The sequence below is a fragment of the Mus caroli genome, unplaced genomic scaffold (genome assembly GCF_978045245.1).
Source record: "Mus caroli unplaced genomic scaffold, Mus_caroli_1 scaffold_11, whole genome shotgun sequence".
Lineage (NCBI taxonomy): Eukaryota > Metazoa > Chordata > Mammalia > Rodentia > Muridae > Mus > Mus caroli.
In genome coordinates, this window is record NW_028227266.1 from 91,482,762 (window position 1) to 91,500,783 (window position 18,022).

Below are 18,022 nucleotides of genomic sequence, written 5' to 3' on the forward strand. Positions count from 1 at the left end.
GCCTGGTACTTCTCAGAGCTGTGCGTGGTCTTTTTCATCGTGGCTTCCAGATACCTTTTCTCTCAGTGAGTGCATTTAACCACTTCTTCTCATTTTCGAATGCAGAAGATGGGAATCGCTTGCCTCTATTTCTTATTATTTAAATCTTACCCTTTCTTCAGGAACCACCTGCGGTTTATTTCTTCTGTGGAATAATCCCAATTACTCTTGTTCTTCCTCCTCCTCCTATGTCTTGTTGCATGTTAGTGTGGATATTTGCTGGCATACTTAGGTTACTCATTTATAATGTGATCCCCATTTCAACTTTTATCAGTATCTCCTGGTGCAGAGAAATTCAATCCTCAGCAGTCCATTATATACTGTAAGTGAGGAGAAATGTTTAACCTATGTTTAAATGAGACCTTGGGTAATTCCAACCCACGTTCATGTCTGAGAACCAGTGGTCAAGGACAGAGTATGAATGGAACAGCTGGGTGATACCTGAGATTTGGGCACCAGTTGGTAAATTATTACTACTAGCACTAAAATTTCAGGGTTCAGTAATCCCTAGGAATAGAAAATCAAAAGTGGAAATGGGGGCGCAGAACTTCAGTGTTCCAAGAATGAATAATATGGTTATTTCTCTGAATGTATCATTAACTGCACAATGTCCTGTAGGACAGAGAACCGTCAATGAGATGAAAATAGGTCAGTGTTTACGTCTGTGGTTTCAAAAGACTTTGGTCTTTTGAGCACATTTTGGATAATAGATGGTTAGCTTTCTCGCTTCCTGTGGGCTTCACTGTTGGGTGATTTGAGACTGGTAAGCCATACTAAGGCTAAATGTGGAACACATGGCTTCTTGGGGTGGCTGAGAACCTTAGGGTCCAGCTTCATGACTGGAATATGGCAAAGGGACTGGTGACTTGGTGGGAGGCAGGAAAAGGACCAACCTCATGGAAAAACTTAGAATTGTCAGGCACAGACACTAAGAGCAAGGGTGCTGTGCCTTTTGGGATCAGGTTAAGTGGTCTCGAGTGTAGGGGTTGCTTCTGAGGGACAAGTTAAGTATATATCACTAAGGTCAACAAAGTGTCTTCTGGGAGGTGTACATCAAATTACTCCAAGTGTTTTACTCGGAGACAGGCCATGCTTTCTCTTATCTCTTTGGTATCTGAAGAATGAATTGAAATAAAGTACTTTGGTTACCTGCTGTTTGTGAGCAGCCATTACCTTACATGTGTATTTACGGTATGGTGCTAAACGCTTTGATTTCCCTACTGTAAGTTGAGATGGGCACTTCCTATACCATACTAGTCCCTCCTCATGGATTCAGGAGAGGTATGGCATCCTTTCCTTTCCAAGATGCATATATTTTTGCTCCTTTTGCTTCGTGCACTCATTATAAGCCTGACCAAAAGCAGCCAGTCACAGTCATGCCACAGATTGAATGCTAGACTGTCATGAAATTTACCCTGTCAAATAAATAAGTTAATTACTCTAGAGTTCAGCTTCATTCTTGTTTCCAGGAGACAGGGAGAATGTGGTCAGAATTAACCTGAGGCGCCTCCAGCCCAGCATTCAGAAGTCATTGTTGCTGCCTGAAACCTCATAAACAGTCTTTATGGCCCATGTTTCTGCCAGCATTCGTTGCTTATAGCACTTGAGGGTTTCTCTGTGTCTGCTGGAAAGTCTTCCAGAAAGCAGTTCCTAAGGGCTGTGGACTACAGGGCCAGGTTTCTCACACCCTGAGAACCCTGGACCTCTCTCTTCTGAACGTACTGATTCTCTCGTTGCTGTAACAGCATTCCTGATACAGGCAACTTGAGGGAGGACTGACTTATGATAGCTGTGCTGCCAGAGGACTTCAGTCCATAATGGTAGAGAAGAAATAGCAGCAGGAGCTACTCCATCTGCGATGGAGAGCAGGACACCATGACTGTTGACGGTAGGAGGCTGACCAAGAAGCAGAGAATGGTCCAGAAGCAGCGCCCAACCATAATGTTCAAAAGGTCACTTTCTGAGTTTGGCTTTTCCCAGACTGACCTAACCACTTAAAGTCCCCCAAATCCAGACCAACAGGTAAAGACCAGCTGCTATGTGCCTTTGGAGGACATTGCAGATTCAAATCATAATAGAATTGAACTTGGAATTTATTGTATAGATATAGCCTTCTTGTAGAAATATATGTACATCACAGTCAACTGTATCTTCTTCAGTGTTCTTAAGGATAGCAGTGTTTTAAAATAGCTTAACTAAGTCCACAGCATAATGGTTAAATAAGTTATAGTTTTTGTAAACCAAATTATACTGTTGTTCCATTTGGAAACAGCTCAAATATATGCAAAACCTATAAATGGAAAACCTGGATTAGCATATAAAATGTGCTTATGTATAGTAATATATGAAATACCCACTTGTGTGGCATTAAGGTTTCTTTAGAAGCAAGCAGCAGAACCAGTTTTTTTAATCTCTTGAGTGGGAACCACTCCGATGTCTGAAAATATATTTTAAATTCATTATTTAATCCAAAAGCTAAATTATAAAGAAGGAAATATCGATCATCTATATCTATCTATCTGTCTGTCTGTTTATACAATGTCATTTTAGAAAAGTTTTGTGCATAAGTGTTTTGCCTGAATGGATGTCTATGCATCAGTTGTGAGCCTGATACCCCCAGAGCCTGGAAGAGGCTGTCAGATCTGCTGGAACTGGAGTTACAACAGGTTATGAGCCCGACTGTGTGAGTGTTGGGAATCAAAGCTGAGTGCTGGAAGAGTAGACGGTGCTCTTAACCACTGAACCATTGCTCCACCCCTATGTATATATTTTTAAAATATTTGACTTGGCACAGCAGAGCTAGACTTTTACCATTATTCTTTCTGAAACTTCTCCCAGAACCGTTAACTTTTCAGCAAGATGCGAGTGTGACAGTTGGTAGTAGAGCCTACAGATTTTTGGTAATGACTCCAGTCGTTCCACAGAGGCCCAGTCTGGAAAGGTGGCATTGTAAGTCATTCGAGGGTTACCTTTATAGCCTCAGATTATCATGCAATCGGTTAGTCCCTATTTTTAGTAATCTCTACATCTCTGTAGTGTTCTCTTAGAAATGCGGGATAGAGGAAACAGCTATTCCCTTGTAACTGAAGATGATAAGTGAAGTTTGTTTTCATTAAGTTTCAACAGCACATGTTTCTGGATCTTCTTTAATCAGACCATTCTCTTAGAGCATAGTCTCTTAATCCCAGCACAGCTGCAAGTGGCCCCTGCTGCAGGCCAGCTCTTACATGTGTGTGAGCTGGTGGGAATGTATGTTATCTTCATCTTTTTTTTTTTTTTGTCCTGGTTCCTAAATGGTGACCCCTGTGTATGAGCATAGGAGATATTTTTACTGCCTGTGTAAACTATGGAATAGACAGCAACATCTCAAATGTGTTTGAACAAGCTCCATAACGCGCTTGCAGATTTCAGAAAGGCAGTTCCCAGTCTCTGATAAAGCATTTGGCCAGCAGATGTGTTGCGTGTACTCCACTCTGAACAGAGGAAGTTCTTCTCACTGACACAGCTTTCTATTTTTTAACTGTTCATGTCTTTGAAGCCCTGGAGTTCATTAATGTATACTCTTTCTTTCGGGCGGGTGGTTGGCAGCATTTTGTGTCTTTGATATTAGAATTATAACTAATGTTCACATTTTGTGATGTGTGGAGGTATCAAATATGCTGTTATAAATTCTGGGAAGTTGCACTGCTTTTGTTGGATCTAAGGGATAGAATGCACATTAATTTTCTCATGTAGCTCGTTTATTTTGGATACATCTTATTGTTTTTACTGTTAACACATCATCCTCAATTAATTACTCTTTCTCCCATGACCAACTCTCTAAAGTTATGCAGAAAAACCTAGTTTTTCCCCCTCTTAAATGAAATGAGTTAGTGCAAAAGGGGGTTGATTCCTTTCTTATTTTTTTCTTTTTCTTTTTATCAGAGTAGAAAAACATCTCAGTCCATCAACTGTGATTACATGGCATGATTTCCAGATCTCTTGCCACCCGGGTCAAACTGCACACAGTCAACACTTCCTGACATAACTCACGAGTGTCCTGTAATTTCACACCTGGGCAGGTGCTGGCACATGCCACCTGCCTGGTAAAGATGGCTGTTTTTTGAGCCTGTGTTCAGCCTTGTGAGGTTTTTTTTTTTAATGCAGAATTTATATTTATTATTAAATACCATGTAGGAGATGATCATAGTGAATGCTTTTCCCTATTTGTTTTGTTGTTGTATTTCAAAATTTTAACTTAGGTTTTACTTGCTTGTATTGCGAGTCCTTTAGCTTGCTCGTTCTTTGGTGTTTGAACTTTGTTTTCACATTCTAGACTCAAGAAAAAACTTCTTGGATCTCCATGTATAGTTTATGGCTGCCATCCAGGCTTGTGTAATTTTTATTTCTATGTTTCTGGGAAGGGATTACTCTGAATGTGTGTGGGGGGGGTAGATCCTCTTCATAGTCTCATTTTTCTTCCTGTCACTTATGACTTTGACCTTGGGGTCTTTTAACATTCAAGTCTGAGTAAGTGAAGTTACTCGCACAAGTGTGGGTCTGTGGAGTGGTGAGAGAGTGTTGGATGCGAGTGGGGCAGGCTTACAAAGTGGTTCTGAGTGGCGTGCATTTTGTACAGATTAGATAAGTTACGTGGCCCGAGTCTTATTAATCTTAAGCATGTAACTATTGCTACAACAAGGACATGAACTTATCTAAACTAGTAATTGTATTACGGCCAACTAGTCTCATTTTGTTTTCTGTGATCACTCATTGTTATCATCAACATAAAGCATGGAGCCAACAATATATTAAAAAATACAACTTATAGTAGGATAGAGTTTTATCATTTCAGTCTTTATCTAGTAATCACTTTCACTATAAAATTTACTAATTTTGTTTTTATTTCCAATATAAGTAATCTAACTGCATACTTTGAAAATGTCTTTAAGCACCTATAACTCTGTGAGAGTTACTTTGCCTTCCAATCACTGTGTGGCTACCTACAAAATAACATGCAAAACAAGTGGGTATATATAAATATACATTATCAGAAAAATAGTATGGAAGGGAAACAGAGTGAATCTAATACGCATTTTTAAGTTTTAATTCTAGTGCATGTTCAATTTTATTTGAAGTGAGTGTGCAGAAGTGTTTTGGTTGGCAGTGTTTGGGAAGAACCATCATAATGGCCTTGGTAATGTTTATCATTTCTTGAAGGTATGGTCAGTTTGCCTCAATCTGGTTCCAGAAGAGTTTGCCTAGAACATACTGTCTTCATGTAGAACAGATGATCATATTGCCTTCCTGCAAGTAGCTCACCACCCCACAGTGTGCACGCTGCTGTGGTGAACAGTTTATCCCAGTTTGTCCATGGATTGTTTTCTACTTCTGTAACTACAAGCAGGATGTGGGAAAGGGAATACGCGAACAGCCGGCCCATATTCCCACTACACGCACAGCTCCCGATGTACTGTTTGTCTTACCTCATGCAGTTTAGTGTGGAAGTGCAGATGAAAACGTTCCCCTGTCTCCCATTGTTCTCGCTGAAATGACGATGGGAATTGCTCCTGAGGCACATTTACCTTGAGTTCCTTCCAACCATTTCACAAAATCAAATGTTCTCCCCTCGCCACCTACAGTGCAGTTAGGCTGTCGTTTGTAGCTCGGTACTTAGCAACAAAATGGTGCTATAAGATCTGGGAAAACACATTTTTAAGATTTATTGCCCATTTCTATGTATGTGTTCTTGTGAGTATATGCTCTTGCGCAAGTGCTCCTGGGGCCAGAAGAGGGTATCATATCACTTGGAGCTGGAGGTTTATCCTTTTAACCACCGAGTCATCTCTCCAGCCCCAGCCACCAGAAAAACGTATTTTTATGTAATTTGTATCCCAAATTTAGTTTTAAATTGATTGTATCTAGCTACAGGATCTTAGGCAAGTCTTATTTTCTCTTTAAGCCATCAATTTTTCCCTCTATAAGATGTGGGTTTACTCTTCTGTTGCTGAGGTAATTTACATTAATAAGAAATGGCTGTTAGTGGAAGACTGCAGCATGCCTGCCCTCTGCATGAATTCTGCTTCTAGCATCTGTTTGCAGTCTTCTCTGTCTGACCACCTTGCATTCTGAGTCTTGAAATGATGGACAGTCATATCATGTAACGAACCAGTTGGCCTTGTTGAGGCATCAGGTTCCTTCCTACACCTAGTTGTCAGGGATGCACCCAGAGGACTGAGGATTCAGCCCAAGTTACAGAGACATAAGGATAACTTGGGCTGGATCCTCAGAGTGTTACAAAGCAACGGCAGCCTTGGAGACTCTGGAGAGCCATGCAGGGGTCACCTAGTCTTCCCTGGTGTTGTCAAACAAGATGGGTTCAGTTTCCCAGCAGCCAGTATGCATGAGATGTTTGTAACATGGAAAGCTCATTGGTGACCTAGTACCCCATTTTCAATGAGAACTTCTGACATATTCAAGCTCTTTCCCACCATTCCGAGACCTGGCAGAAAATCAGGTGTTCAACATGAACCACATTGGACAACTTAGGCATAGTGATCAATTCTTCATGAGGGTTGTTCCTCTTGAAAATGTAGTAGACAATACCTGAAATCCAACTTACCACAGAGGACCAGCCCTTTAGGCAGGCCTTTCTGAAGAGGGAAACCTTTGGCTTACCATTCCTATTTGGTTCACATACTATTAATTATTATTATTATTAGTATTAGTATTTTATTTACTTACATCCCAAATGTTGCCCTTTCCTCCAGATCCCCCCAAGAATTCTTTCCCCCATCCTTCCTCCCCTTTGCTTCTGAGATCCCCCCCCTAGGGCAATCCTCCCTTCCTGAGCATCAAGTCTCTACAGGATTAGTCTCATCCTCTCCCACTGAGGTCAGACAAGGCAGACCTCTGCTACATCACATCGCACATACTATTCCAAAGTTTATTTTTGGCCCTGTGAGTCTTTGCCCGATGAGGCTACCTTTAATACTAGAAACAAATGGGCTTTACAGATGAGCTCTGATGATCTCCTCCTTCTGCTGCAAATAACTTGTTTGGTAATATTAGCTAAATCACTTATCCTATTTTACTATTACTCGCCTCATCTGTGAATGACAGGTAGTACAATGTATTTTGTTGAAAATGAACTTTTTATGTTCAGATATGCATGGGATGAGTGTGATCATTTGTCCATGAATCAGCCAAAATACTTATAAATGCAATATATATGTGCATGAAAACATTCTTGTACTCTATTGTATGTACAATTTTATGTTATTTTGCATCAATTGAAAATGAATTTAGGGGCTGGTGAGATGGCTCAGTGGGTAAGAGTACCCGACTGCTCTTCCAAAGGTCCAGAGTTCAAATCCCAGCAACCACATGGTGGCTAACAACCATCTGTAACGAGATCTGGCGCCCTCTTCTGGAGTGTCTGAAGACAGCTACAGTGTACTTACATATAATAAATAAATCTTTAATAAATAAATAAATAAATAAAGACAGATTTAGTGTGCTGACCTGGGAGTGAAAGAAGGGTGCAATAGCCAGGGAAGGCTTAGAAGAGCCTGGCCATTGAACTAAATAAAACATATTTATAAAAACAAACAAACAATAATTGGCCTGTGTGTGTGTATGTATGTGTGTGTGTGAATGTATGTGTGTGTGACTGTATGTATGTATGTATGTGTGTGAATGTATGTGTGTGTGAAAAAAAAAAGAAAATGAATTTAAAAAGTTTAGTAATCCATGGAGTACTCCATACCATGAATAATCTCATGGTGTAGTTAATGGTTGAGGACATCTCGACTCTTTAGATACAATCTGATTGGAGAAAATTTGATCCAAAATTTAAATTGTCCTAGTGAATTTGTAGTTACACTTGCTTACAAAGTAAATCTTTTAAAGCAAAGACTAGATGCCATCACTACTGCCTATAGCCTGCTGGCTGGGAGCTTCTTTCTTCAGGTTCTCCTGTCTTTGCTTTGTGTCTCTGCAGTGGAGCATGCTGGGATTACAGACCCATGTTGCTGATGCGCCTAGCATCCCCTGTGTTCTGGAAATCCAGCTCAGATGGTCAGCCTTGCCTATTTCTCCACCCCTGGGAAATTTTCTTCTCTAAAAATAATACTTTAAAGAAATCTTTCTTTAACATACTTTTACTCAGTGTCTTAGTCACTGTTCTGTTGCTGTCAAGAAACATAAGGATTTAATTTTGGGCTTATATCTTGGTCTGTAAACATCATGGAGTCAGCAGAAAGGCATGGTGCTGGAGCAGTTGTTGAGAGCTTTACAACCTAATCTTCAGGCAGTGGCAAAGGGGGCTGTAGGGGACTGGGGAGAGACAGAGAGCCACAGAGAGAGACAGAGGCAGATAGTGGGCCTGGAGTAGGCTTTAGAAACTTCAAAGCCCACCCCAGTAACATCTCCTCACACAAGGTACAACTCCTAATCCATTTAAACAGTCCATAGGTACAACTCCTAATCCATTTAAACAGTCCATGCCCTAATGACTAAGCATTCAAATACATGATCCTATGGTGGCCATTCCTATTCAAATAACCATACTCAGATCTTCATAACATACATTAATTGATGGCTTTATTTAATTTGGAACGTTTATTCAACCAAAAATTTTGTATGGTGATACTTCGTTTGTAACAGAAATCTAAAAATGCATTATTTATCTTCATGGGAATGTTTTTCCTTTTGGTTTGAATAATGAATGTTTAGCTTACCTGCGTTATTTATACTTATTTTCTATAGTAAAATATTTTCAGAATTTGATAAGAAGAATTACCCTAGTTTGTTAACTGATTTCTATGATCCAGTAATTCTATGACTAAAGGTTATTTATGACTAAGGGGCCATGCAGGACCTTCTTAGCCTCTTGTTTCCCTAGGCCATGGAGAATTAAGTGGGATAGCTTGGTGCTTACAGTGTTGAGTTATTAGCTCAGCTGCCTTACTCCCTGACTCCTAATTCTGGGAACAGGAATGCCCCACTCCTTGGTGCGTGCTGGGGAGGATGCAACTTTTATGAATTTTCCAGCATGCTTGTGTCTGATAAATATTGTCCCATCTGTCTACATCAGCTTTTATGGGTATTTGTAAACAGATCCTGAGTCCACCTGCCTCTGGTAAGAAGAGAACCTATATTAAACTCTAGAGCCATTGTAAAAGGGAACTAAAACCTATGTATTTACTGATAGTGTTATTAGCATCTCTGACTTTTGATCCAATTTCTGTTTACAAAACTAAGAATAAATAAAGAATATAAATGCAATGTCTTTTAAGACTTTTAGTATAAGACCTTTTGTGTAAGTGGAAAATTGGACTTTTAAATAGTCTGTTTTCAATTTGTTCAGCTTATTTTAGAGACTAAGAATTTTTTAGTCTTGTAGTCAGGTCCTCCTTTGTGAGTGTCGATGTGGAGTGAGTAGAACTTTCTGAGGAAATAACATGATTATATGCCTCAAATCTGGGAAGGTTTGTAGGGAACAGTGCAGATGGCTGATGGAGTGATGTCTACAGAAGTCATAACTCATAGAGATATAGTAGGCATTTTGTGAAAGCTCATCTCCTATATTTGAAGTACTCGATTCAGGACCTGTTTTCCTTGAGCCACTAATAAACTTTCTTCTACCAGTAAAATAATTTCTTACTACATGAGTTAGTCATTGCCGTGTAATACAGCCCATTTTACATGCCTGTTTTTCAGTAGCTCTTTGTGTAACTAATCAAAAGCATTCCCATGTGATAATGAAGTGTTTAATCACCATAATGTTATGGAGAAACAGCATTTAATGTTTGGCTAAACCTTCTTTCTTTATCTTTTCAGATAAATTATTAGTCATAACTGTCGCAACAAAAGAAAATGATGGATTCTACAGATTTATGAATTCAGCCAAGTACTTCAATTACACTGTGAAGGTATGATATATCTTTCAATCTTTGGACTTGTTGGAATATGTGCCTAAAATATATTAACTAGTGGTTTATTTAAACATGTTCTATAAGCAACAGAAATATGTATATATGTAACTTTCCTGACTTCCTTTGGAGGGTCCTGTCCACATACATTGTAATCAAGGTTTGACAGTAAATATTTTCACTGACTAAAGGGGTGGCCTGCTGTGGGGTCAGTTGAAAACATGATGGGACGGGGCTTTGGGGGTACACTATTGACAGTGGTTTTCCTGTTTTGTTTGGTTTGGGTTCATTGGTTGGAACATTGGTAAGTATTTTAGATGTTTTGTCTCCAGGGCACGGTTCATGGATATGATCAGAGGTGACTTGGAGCCCCTGATAGAGTCTTAAACTGGCTTCTGTGAGATCTGCTCCTTGGATCTGAATTTTTTTTTGATAAAAAGCATATGCCAGGCATATCTTTTCTAGAAAAAAGGAGCATAGGTAAGTATCTGAGAGACTGAAAAAAATTTAAAAACAAAAAGACGGAAAACATTGCTCCTACCTTGGGAAAAACTGGGCTGTTTTAGCCTATGATGTAGAGGACAGTGCCATCCATTACGTAGTCTCTAGATGACAAGGTGTGGATTTTCATGCAGAGTATTAATGTTGCTGAACTTTGTTGGAAAGAGATCTAGTGATAACATGTATGTGCTTAAAGAGGTTAAATAAGTGAGAAAGTAAATGAGAAATATCATTAGCTTGCCTTGATGGAAAACAGTATATACATGCAAACAAATAAGGTAAGATCTGCCTGGAGTTCAGAGAAAGAGCCAATATGGAGGGTTCAGTGTGAAGAGAGAATAGACAGTCTCTCATGTTCAAGTATTAGGAAAATTGTATGTGGTATGGAGTTGATCAGTTGTGTGACCAAAGTGAGATAAACATGTTTATGAGCAAAATTTATTTTACTTTTGAGGAAAACTTGTCCCAGAGTACATAGCTCTAACCTGTCATATCTGAGAGTCCAGTCCCATTTGAATAGTAGAGATTTGGGCCCTGTCTTCATCCTCCTGTTCTGTAGTCCAGAAGTTTCTAAAACATATACTTTATACCAGGGAGATCTTCATTACTTGAAGGAGTTAGACAGGAAAATTCTCCCACACATGTCAGATAAGTGAGTCACAGAGTGGACCTAGGAGTCTTGCTTTCACCATTTGTACATGTGACTGGTGTGCCTCAAAGCCTGCTTCCTCCCTGTGCTTGGCTGGGATGGGCCTCAGATGTTGTTGGCTCAGTGAGCTCAGTATTGGAGACTCCACAGGATCGTGGGAGGAATCTCAGCTGGAGCACTGATCATTCAGCAGATTGAATCCATTTCCACACTAACTTCAGTTTGTTTGGATGTCTTTACCCCAGACATCCCTGTAAGCAGTAAAATGTCTGAGGTTGGGTTCACTGAGTTTATTTTCATTGCATTTCATTTAAATTCCATTCCTCTTTCGTTCTCCCGATCTACTTGTATGTTAGGAGGTGGGGCATGTGTTGGTTACATCTTTTTCTCTCCATCAAAGCCAGGGTGTCAGTTACCACTTACAGTTCAGGGTGAAGTGGCAGAGGCTGAGGCAGATGCTGGAATGTCAGGGCCTGCTTAGCCTAGACTAGCTATACTTCATCCCTTGCCTTGGGTAATTCTTATTAAACTTTGAGGCTAATACAAATGTAAGATTTGCCAAAGAAATGAGGGTTCTTTACACTGGATGCTTTCAGTGTGTCCTTAGTTGACAGGCCAGTCTAGGAGCCTTTGAGCATAGGAATTTCCTTGTAGATTTCCTATCACATTAGACAGGTGAACTACAAGGGTTTCTTCATTTTCATTTAAGTCTGAAAAACAAGGATGAGATGAGAAATACTTTCTGAGTCCACTTCTATAGGTTAAAATCAACTTTTGAAATATTTGGAATGGTGTTTTAGTGGTAGATCTCACTGTAGAATTATGACCCTCCCGTGGGTTAATTTCCATTCCTTCCTAGCATTGTGATTTAATTATAAATAAGTAGTGGCTTTCAAGGACTGGGGCACATCTTCTGTTGACATTTCTATGCTGCTATCGCCATTGGCATTTTCCTCAGGATGAGTTCTTGATTTCATTTCTAGGTTCTTGGTCAAGGTCAAGAGTGGAGAGGTGGTGATGGAATGAACAGTATCGGAGGGGGCCAGAAGGTGAGATTACTGAAAGAAGCTATGGAGCACTACGCCCGTCAGGACGATCTGGTCATCTTGTTTACCGAGTGGTAAGGAAAATGTCCTGTAGGCTTTCCAGTCTGTATTATATTACCTTTAAAGACTGAATTTTATAATTGAAGCTAAAATGTTGAAATATTTTACTAACAATGACTCATTGTATAAAGTGCATTTTCCTCACATATAACTGAAGTTTTCCCAGTGAGCAGCTCCTGCTTCTGAGCCCCAACTTAAAAGCAAGATTGTTTTATACTAAATTTTTTCATTAGCAGGAATTTTTCTTCTATGTAAAGTAAACTTTCTATGCATGAAAAGTCACAATCTGCACCGATCTTGTAATATTAAAGATGATGAGTTATAAGAACTAATGAGAAAACATGGAATAGTCTAACATTTTTGGGAAATTCATTTTAATCTTGGGTTAAAAGCACAGTAGAGGTCATGCTTGAGTGTGCAATTGAGGGAGACAACAAAATGAGCTCTGTTCAAACATCAAAAATGCCTTATAAAGTTGCAAATATAAGGCAGACATACGAGGCCCCGCGCTGTCGAGAACAAAGAGCCTTTTGGTTCATAAATTTCTTTGCGTTTATTTACTCTTGTGCTTGGCTGAAATCCAAAGGGATACATACCCAAAGCATATATTCTACCATAGCGCCATCTCCCTAGCCCACAGATACCATTTTGCATACTGCCTTATTCTCTTGAAATATTTAACATCTCAAAGCTTACATATTTTAAAAACACCATGTTGCACCATATACTGCCTTGTATCTTTTTCATTTTTATAATGCTGTTACTGATCTTTCAATTTTAAATCTTGTTGACTTTCTCTCATTGGTGTAGTGAAGTCATCTTAAATCCTTTTCTTTTTAATTTCTAAGTGCAAAACCACACTATTTGCAGATGAAACTAGAGATGATCATTCTTAGGCAGGAGTATATGTTAGGATGGCCTGAACTCTGACGTAAAATCAGAAACAGTGATGCCTCAGCCCTGCCAACACTCAGCACTTTAGTGCTTTCAGGTTTCTGAGATCCTCCAAGCACCAGCTCTATTTTCTTGTATGCACCTTTTCTTGCAAGGTGAACTGTGATATGGCAGGTAGGGTATAGCTTATGCACTGTGAAGTTTTGTACATTGTCTAATATATCCATACCATATATAATGTACATCATATAACATCTACATTAAATGCTAAGTATGATTTCAAATATTCACATCCCTGAGTTTGAACCTGGCATGAGCAAATTTGGATTTTGATTGTGAGGCAGATAGTCTGTGAACAAGCATCTGTGAAGAACCTAGTAATGACCTCTGTGTTCCCGAGCCTTTGAGTCTGGGGACCCTGCTTTGCTCTGAGCTTCCCTTCCCAGCCTCTGTTCTCCCCTACTCATACTATTCATCCTGGGGAGTTGGCAGTTTGAGGATCCTAGTTGTTTCTGACAGACAGAAGAGGGCATTATAAGACACCCATACCCCGAGACAAGTCAGCCTGATTCATTTGGATTGTATTTAAGACTCAGCTTGCAGAGAGAATAGGGTTTGAAAAAGGTCCAATGGCTCTAGGTATTGTCAGGGTCAGCTATGTGTCAGTGGATCAGATAGATTTTTTTTTAGAACAAAGTTTTAAAAGCAAATCTACCCTTTTATCAAAGAAAGTAGGCTTATTTGGTGAAGCCTCCTTTCTGGCAGTAGTGGCAGCTTACATGTGCAGACACAAAGGATCTCATCATTAGTGATGGACAGTGCTTCACATATATATAATAGCAGCAACTGCCCTCTCTCTCTCTCTCTCTCTCTCTCTCTCTCTCTCTCTCTCTCTCTCACACACACACACACACACACACAGAAACATGCATGCATCCTTGCATATGTATTCCCAAGCCAAATTGTCTACTTGAAATTTTTTGTTCTTTAGTAAACAAGTATTAGATATCTCTATATTCAAAATAAGATACTAGTTATGGGTACTGGCAGCTGACTGGGGCAGACCTTCTGCTTCTAAATATTTTTTCTCTTTTATATATGTTTTATATATTTTGTAACTGACACAAGGGATCTGGAAGGTTACTTATTTCTTTATTGAGTGAATAAATTCTCATTTTTACAGATTATCATTTGCCAGCTTTTCCAGTTTTTATGTTCAGAGGTAACCCCTATTATTTTTAAAAGAGATGGGGACTCTCATCGAATTCATTGTATCATTTTAAAATTTAAGGGACTGAAGGAGAAACAAGGAGAGATCCTGGTCTGGCACTTAGCTGGGCTGAGGAGCATGCAGCTTTGAGATTTGCCACATTCTCCTTCTGGCTGCCGTCTGTGCACTGTGGCTTCTGCTCTTGGGCCCCTCTGAAAACCATCTGGGGGCAGTGACCTTCCAGACAGAGAGGTCTTCACTGATTCTGACTCTGTTCAGCATCAGTAATAATTTCATACCCTGCATGTGTAACTTCATTTGGGGACATATTCATCAAGTAATGCTCGGCTTTTAAGATAGAACCAACTTTAGCCCACCAACTCCCCTTTCCTCTATCCCACATTGCTAATATTTATTTGATTGTTTTCAATATGGTATGTACTTTATTCTGAAAATTCACTTGAGTGGGCATTTTCAGTTAGATAAGATGGTGTGTGTGTGTGTGTGTGTGTGTGTGTGTGTGTGTGTGTGTATGTGTGTGTGTGTTATGTATGTGTCCCGTATATTTGTGTGTCTGTGTCATCAGTGTATGTTGCAGGTATTATAGGCTCCATACTGTGGCATCATGGTTTTATCTCTGGAAATACCAAAACTTATTTGAGGGAAGGCTTAGGATACATAGTTTTCAGGAATGGGCTGTTTCAATTTCATTAGACTTTATTTTAACCTGTACCTTATGGTTTCAAATTATAATTTGTGTTTAACTGTGTGCATATAATGATCAGTAAAATCTTGGATTAGGGAAGAGTAAGAAAGTTCAGGGAGACTTCTGTGGCTTTTTTCCTAGGCAACCCATTAGCTTTTACCTCTTGGGTAGATATAGTTTAATTCATTTATTGGTTGATTCACTCATTTGTTCAACCAACAATTACTGAATGTCTTCAAAATACTAAGCTAAGGACCTAGAAAGAAGTTAAAGACGTGAGCCCAGCTTGTAAGGTAGAAGATGCAGCCTGGAATAAGAGGGGTTTTTGATTAGATGCATAAAATGGAATGGATATCTGGGTGGGTACAGAGAATTGAAGGCTAGTGAAGAGGTAAGCGGAAGGAAATGCTATTTTCCTGCTGTGCAGGTGTCTAGTAGAGTTGACACTGGAAATAAGCCTTGAAAGCAAATCAATGGGTGGGGCCCAGGTGGGAAATCCATGTTACGTAGATAGGTGCTCATTATGAAGACACACATGAGAGAATTCATATTAGCTTCTGAATGGGATAGTGAGTGAATCACGGTTATTGTTGTGAGCCTGATCTATTTAGATTTTAATCTACAGGGCAGGTATCTATAAATGGGTCTTGTGTGACCAGCCATTGTTCTGTAACTGTGAACTCTCCATTTGCTTATGAAGACATATATGACTGCTTTTGTACCAGCCTGGCAGAATTAAGTTGTTTGACAGAAACTGTGTGGCCTTAGAGTCCAGACTGTCTTCTGGAGGCCAGTGTAAATATTTGGTGACTTATTTTAAGCCATAGCTAGAAACTACTGGTTGACTCTGGTGTGTGGTACCTTCAGGAGAGTCTCAGACTCCTGAGCCAGGAATGCCTGTGTGGCAGGGGTGGCAGATTGCTGGGAAGGTGCATATGGAGCCTGTGGGGATGTAAATCAATATGGGTCATCATCTTCTCGGAGAGAAAGAATTTCAATGGAAGTTGTCATGGAAACCAATGAGTCCAGGATGAATGACAAATTTTCATCCAATCTGGGTCACTGTGGTAGAAGTTACCACAAACATAACACAGAAGGACAAACACTCATAAAAGTCTCAATGACCTGTTAGAGACAGAACTGTGACATGTCTGGGCTCAGTCTTATGGGTTTTGCAGGACTTGGGAATATTTACCATGCTTAAATGTGGAAAAGTTTTATTTTATTCCTCGTATTTGAATGGACTGAGTTCCTGCGAGAATTATTTTTATGACCTCTGTGCATTCGTCTTTTGAAAAAAATACTTTTATTGTACATTTTTGTGGCTCAAATAATTTTAAGTAGAAAAACTTTCTTCCGTTTGAGAAGTTTTAAATAGGCAGAGAGACCTCTCCACCCAAAGACCTCAAACAGAACTGACACCTGCTAGAAGGAAATGGGAAAAAAAATACCATCAACTTTACCTTTTTTAGCTGACTGTGGTGGCGCCTGCCTGTAGTGCCAGCCCTTGGGAGGTGAATGCAGTAATGTCAGTGCAAGCCTGGCCTTCATACCATGTCCCTGGCTTGCCTGAGTTACGTGTGACCCTTTCTTAGAAGAGGAAATAGTTGACATTTTTTAGTCAAAGTAATATTCTTACTTGAATTATGTGAAAATAATTTCCTTCTCATCTACCTTAAGAGAATTGCATTTTAAAAATAATGTGCATGAAATGCTAAACTAGCAAATTAAACATCGTATCTTCTTCTTTTATAAGCTATTGACTTTATTAATAACCTAAAATACAGTTTTATCTTTGTCCTTCACTAGAGTTCTGAAGAGGAAAACATTCACTTTCCAAATGGCACCTACAACTTTTTTGGCCAGTCTAGGGATTAAATCCAGGTTTCCTTCATCTGAGGACAAGGCTGTACGTGGAGTTTCACACCCACCCACCCAGCTCCTGCCCTCCTTTGTAACATTTGAGTATGTGGTGCTACTTAAAAATTTTCTATAAACTATATCTGTCTGTCTGCCTGCCTGTTTGCCTGCCTTTTCATCCATCTGTCTGTCCATCTATCCATCTATCCATCCATTCGTCCGTTCACCCGTCCATCCTCCCAATGACTATAAATCATGGCTCTTTCACCCACCAAGGAGCATTTTTAACTATTTTCAGAACCTGTCTTGGCCTCCTGAGGCTCTCTCTCCTCCTGACTCCACAGAGTTTGAGCTGCTCTCATCTTTAGTCTTATTCTCTCTCTCTCTCTCTCTCTCTCTCTCTCTCTCTCTCTCTCTCTCTCTCTCGCACGCACAAGCACTTGCATTGTGGGCACATACAAACAAGAGTAACAACTAGTACTTTGGAGTAAAGCAACTACGGTAAAAACAGGATTGACAAGGTCAGGTATGCAGAAAAGTGCACTCATTTTGTTTTATAAGTCAGATTAGCTTGTTTGTTTAATTTTAGAAACATCAAAAAACTTACTTTTGAGATTTCAGAGTACATTTACTGCGATATAAAACTTGCTTTAAAATAGACATATAACTTTAAAGTTTATTTAAAACCCATACACATAGCACGTATATGTGCATGCCTTTTCCCGTGTCCTGCTTTCTAAGCAGCCCCTCCTCCACTTAATAACCAGCAGCCATTGTGTTTGCTAATGTATGTAGTAACACACTTACAGTGTGTTAGCAACTGTTAACCAACAATTGCTATTTACTGTCACTTTCCCTCTGTTTTATAAGTGAGAACGGAAGCTAGGTTAAATAACTTTTGTTAATAACTCTGATGGCCGGCAGCAAAGCTGGAGTCAGACTGCAGCTAGCACACTACACGCTGTGATAGACTTCGTGATTATGCTGTTAGCAGTGCCACGAGCATCTTCCTTATAGATTCCAGAAAGAAAACCACATATTCTAATATGTACCTATCTATCTGCAATCTTTCTCTGACAGTCTGCCTATCTGGGTATTCATAAACAGAAATTTAATTTTGAAGTGCAATATTTCATAATAGAA

General features: G+C 39.6%; 1 protein-coding gene across 2 annotated transcripts in view; it reads left to right on the top strand.

Moving 5' to 3' along the window:
• The window catches only part of Plod2 (procollagen-lysine,2-oxoglutarate 5-dioxygenase 2), a 67,308-nt gene that overhangs the window by 20,743 nt on the left and 28,543 nt on the right, over positions 1 to 18,022 (top strand). For both annotated transcript variants that reach the window (XM_085827895.1, XM_085827896.1), the window contains exons 2-3: positions 9,862 to 9,953; positions 12,087 to 12,223. In XM_085827895.1, coding sequence (XP_085684021.1) covers positions 9,862 to 9,953; positions 12,087 to 12,223 — 229 coding nt within the window. The remainder of the gene's footprint in view (positions 1 to 9,861; positions 9,954 to 12,086; positions 12,224 to 18,022) is intronic.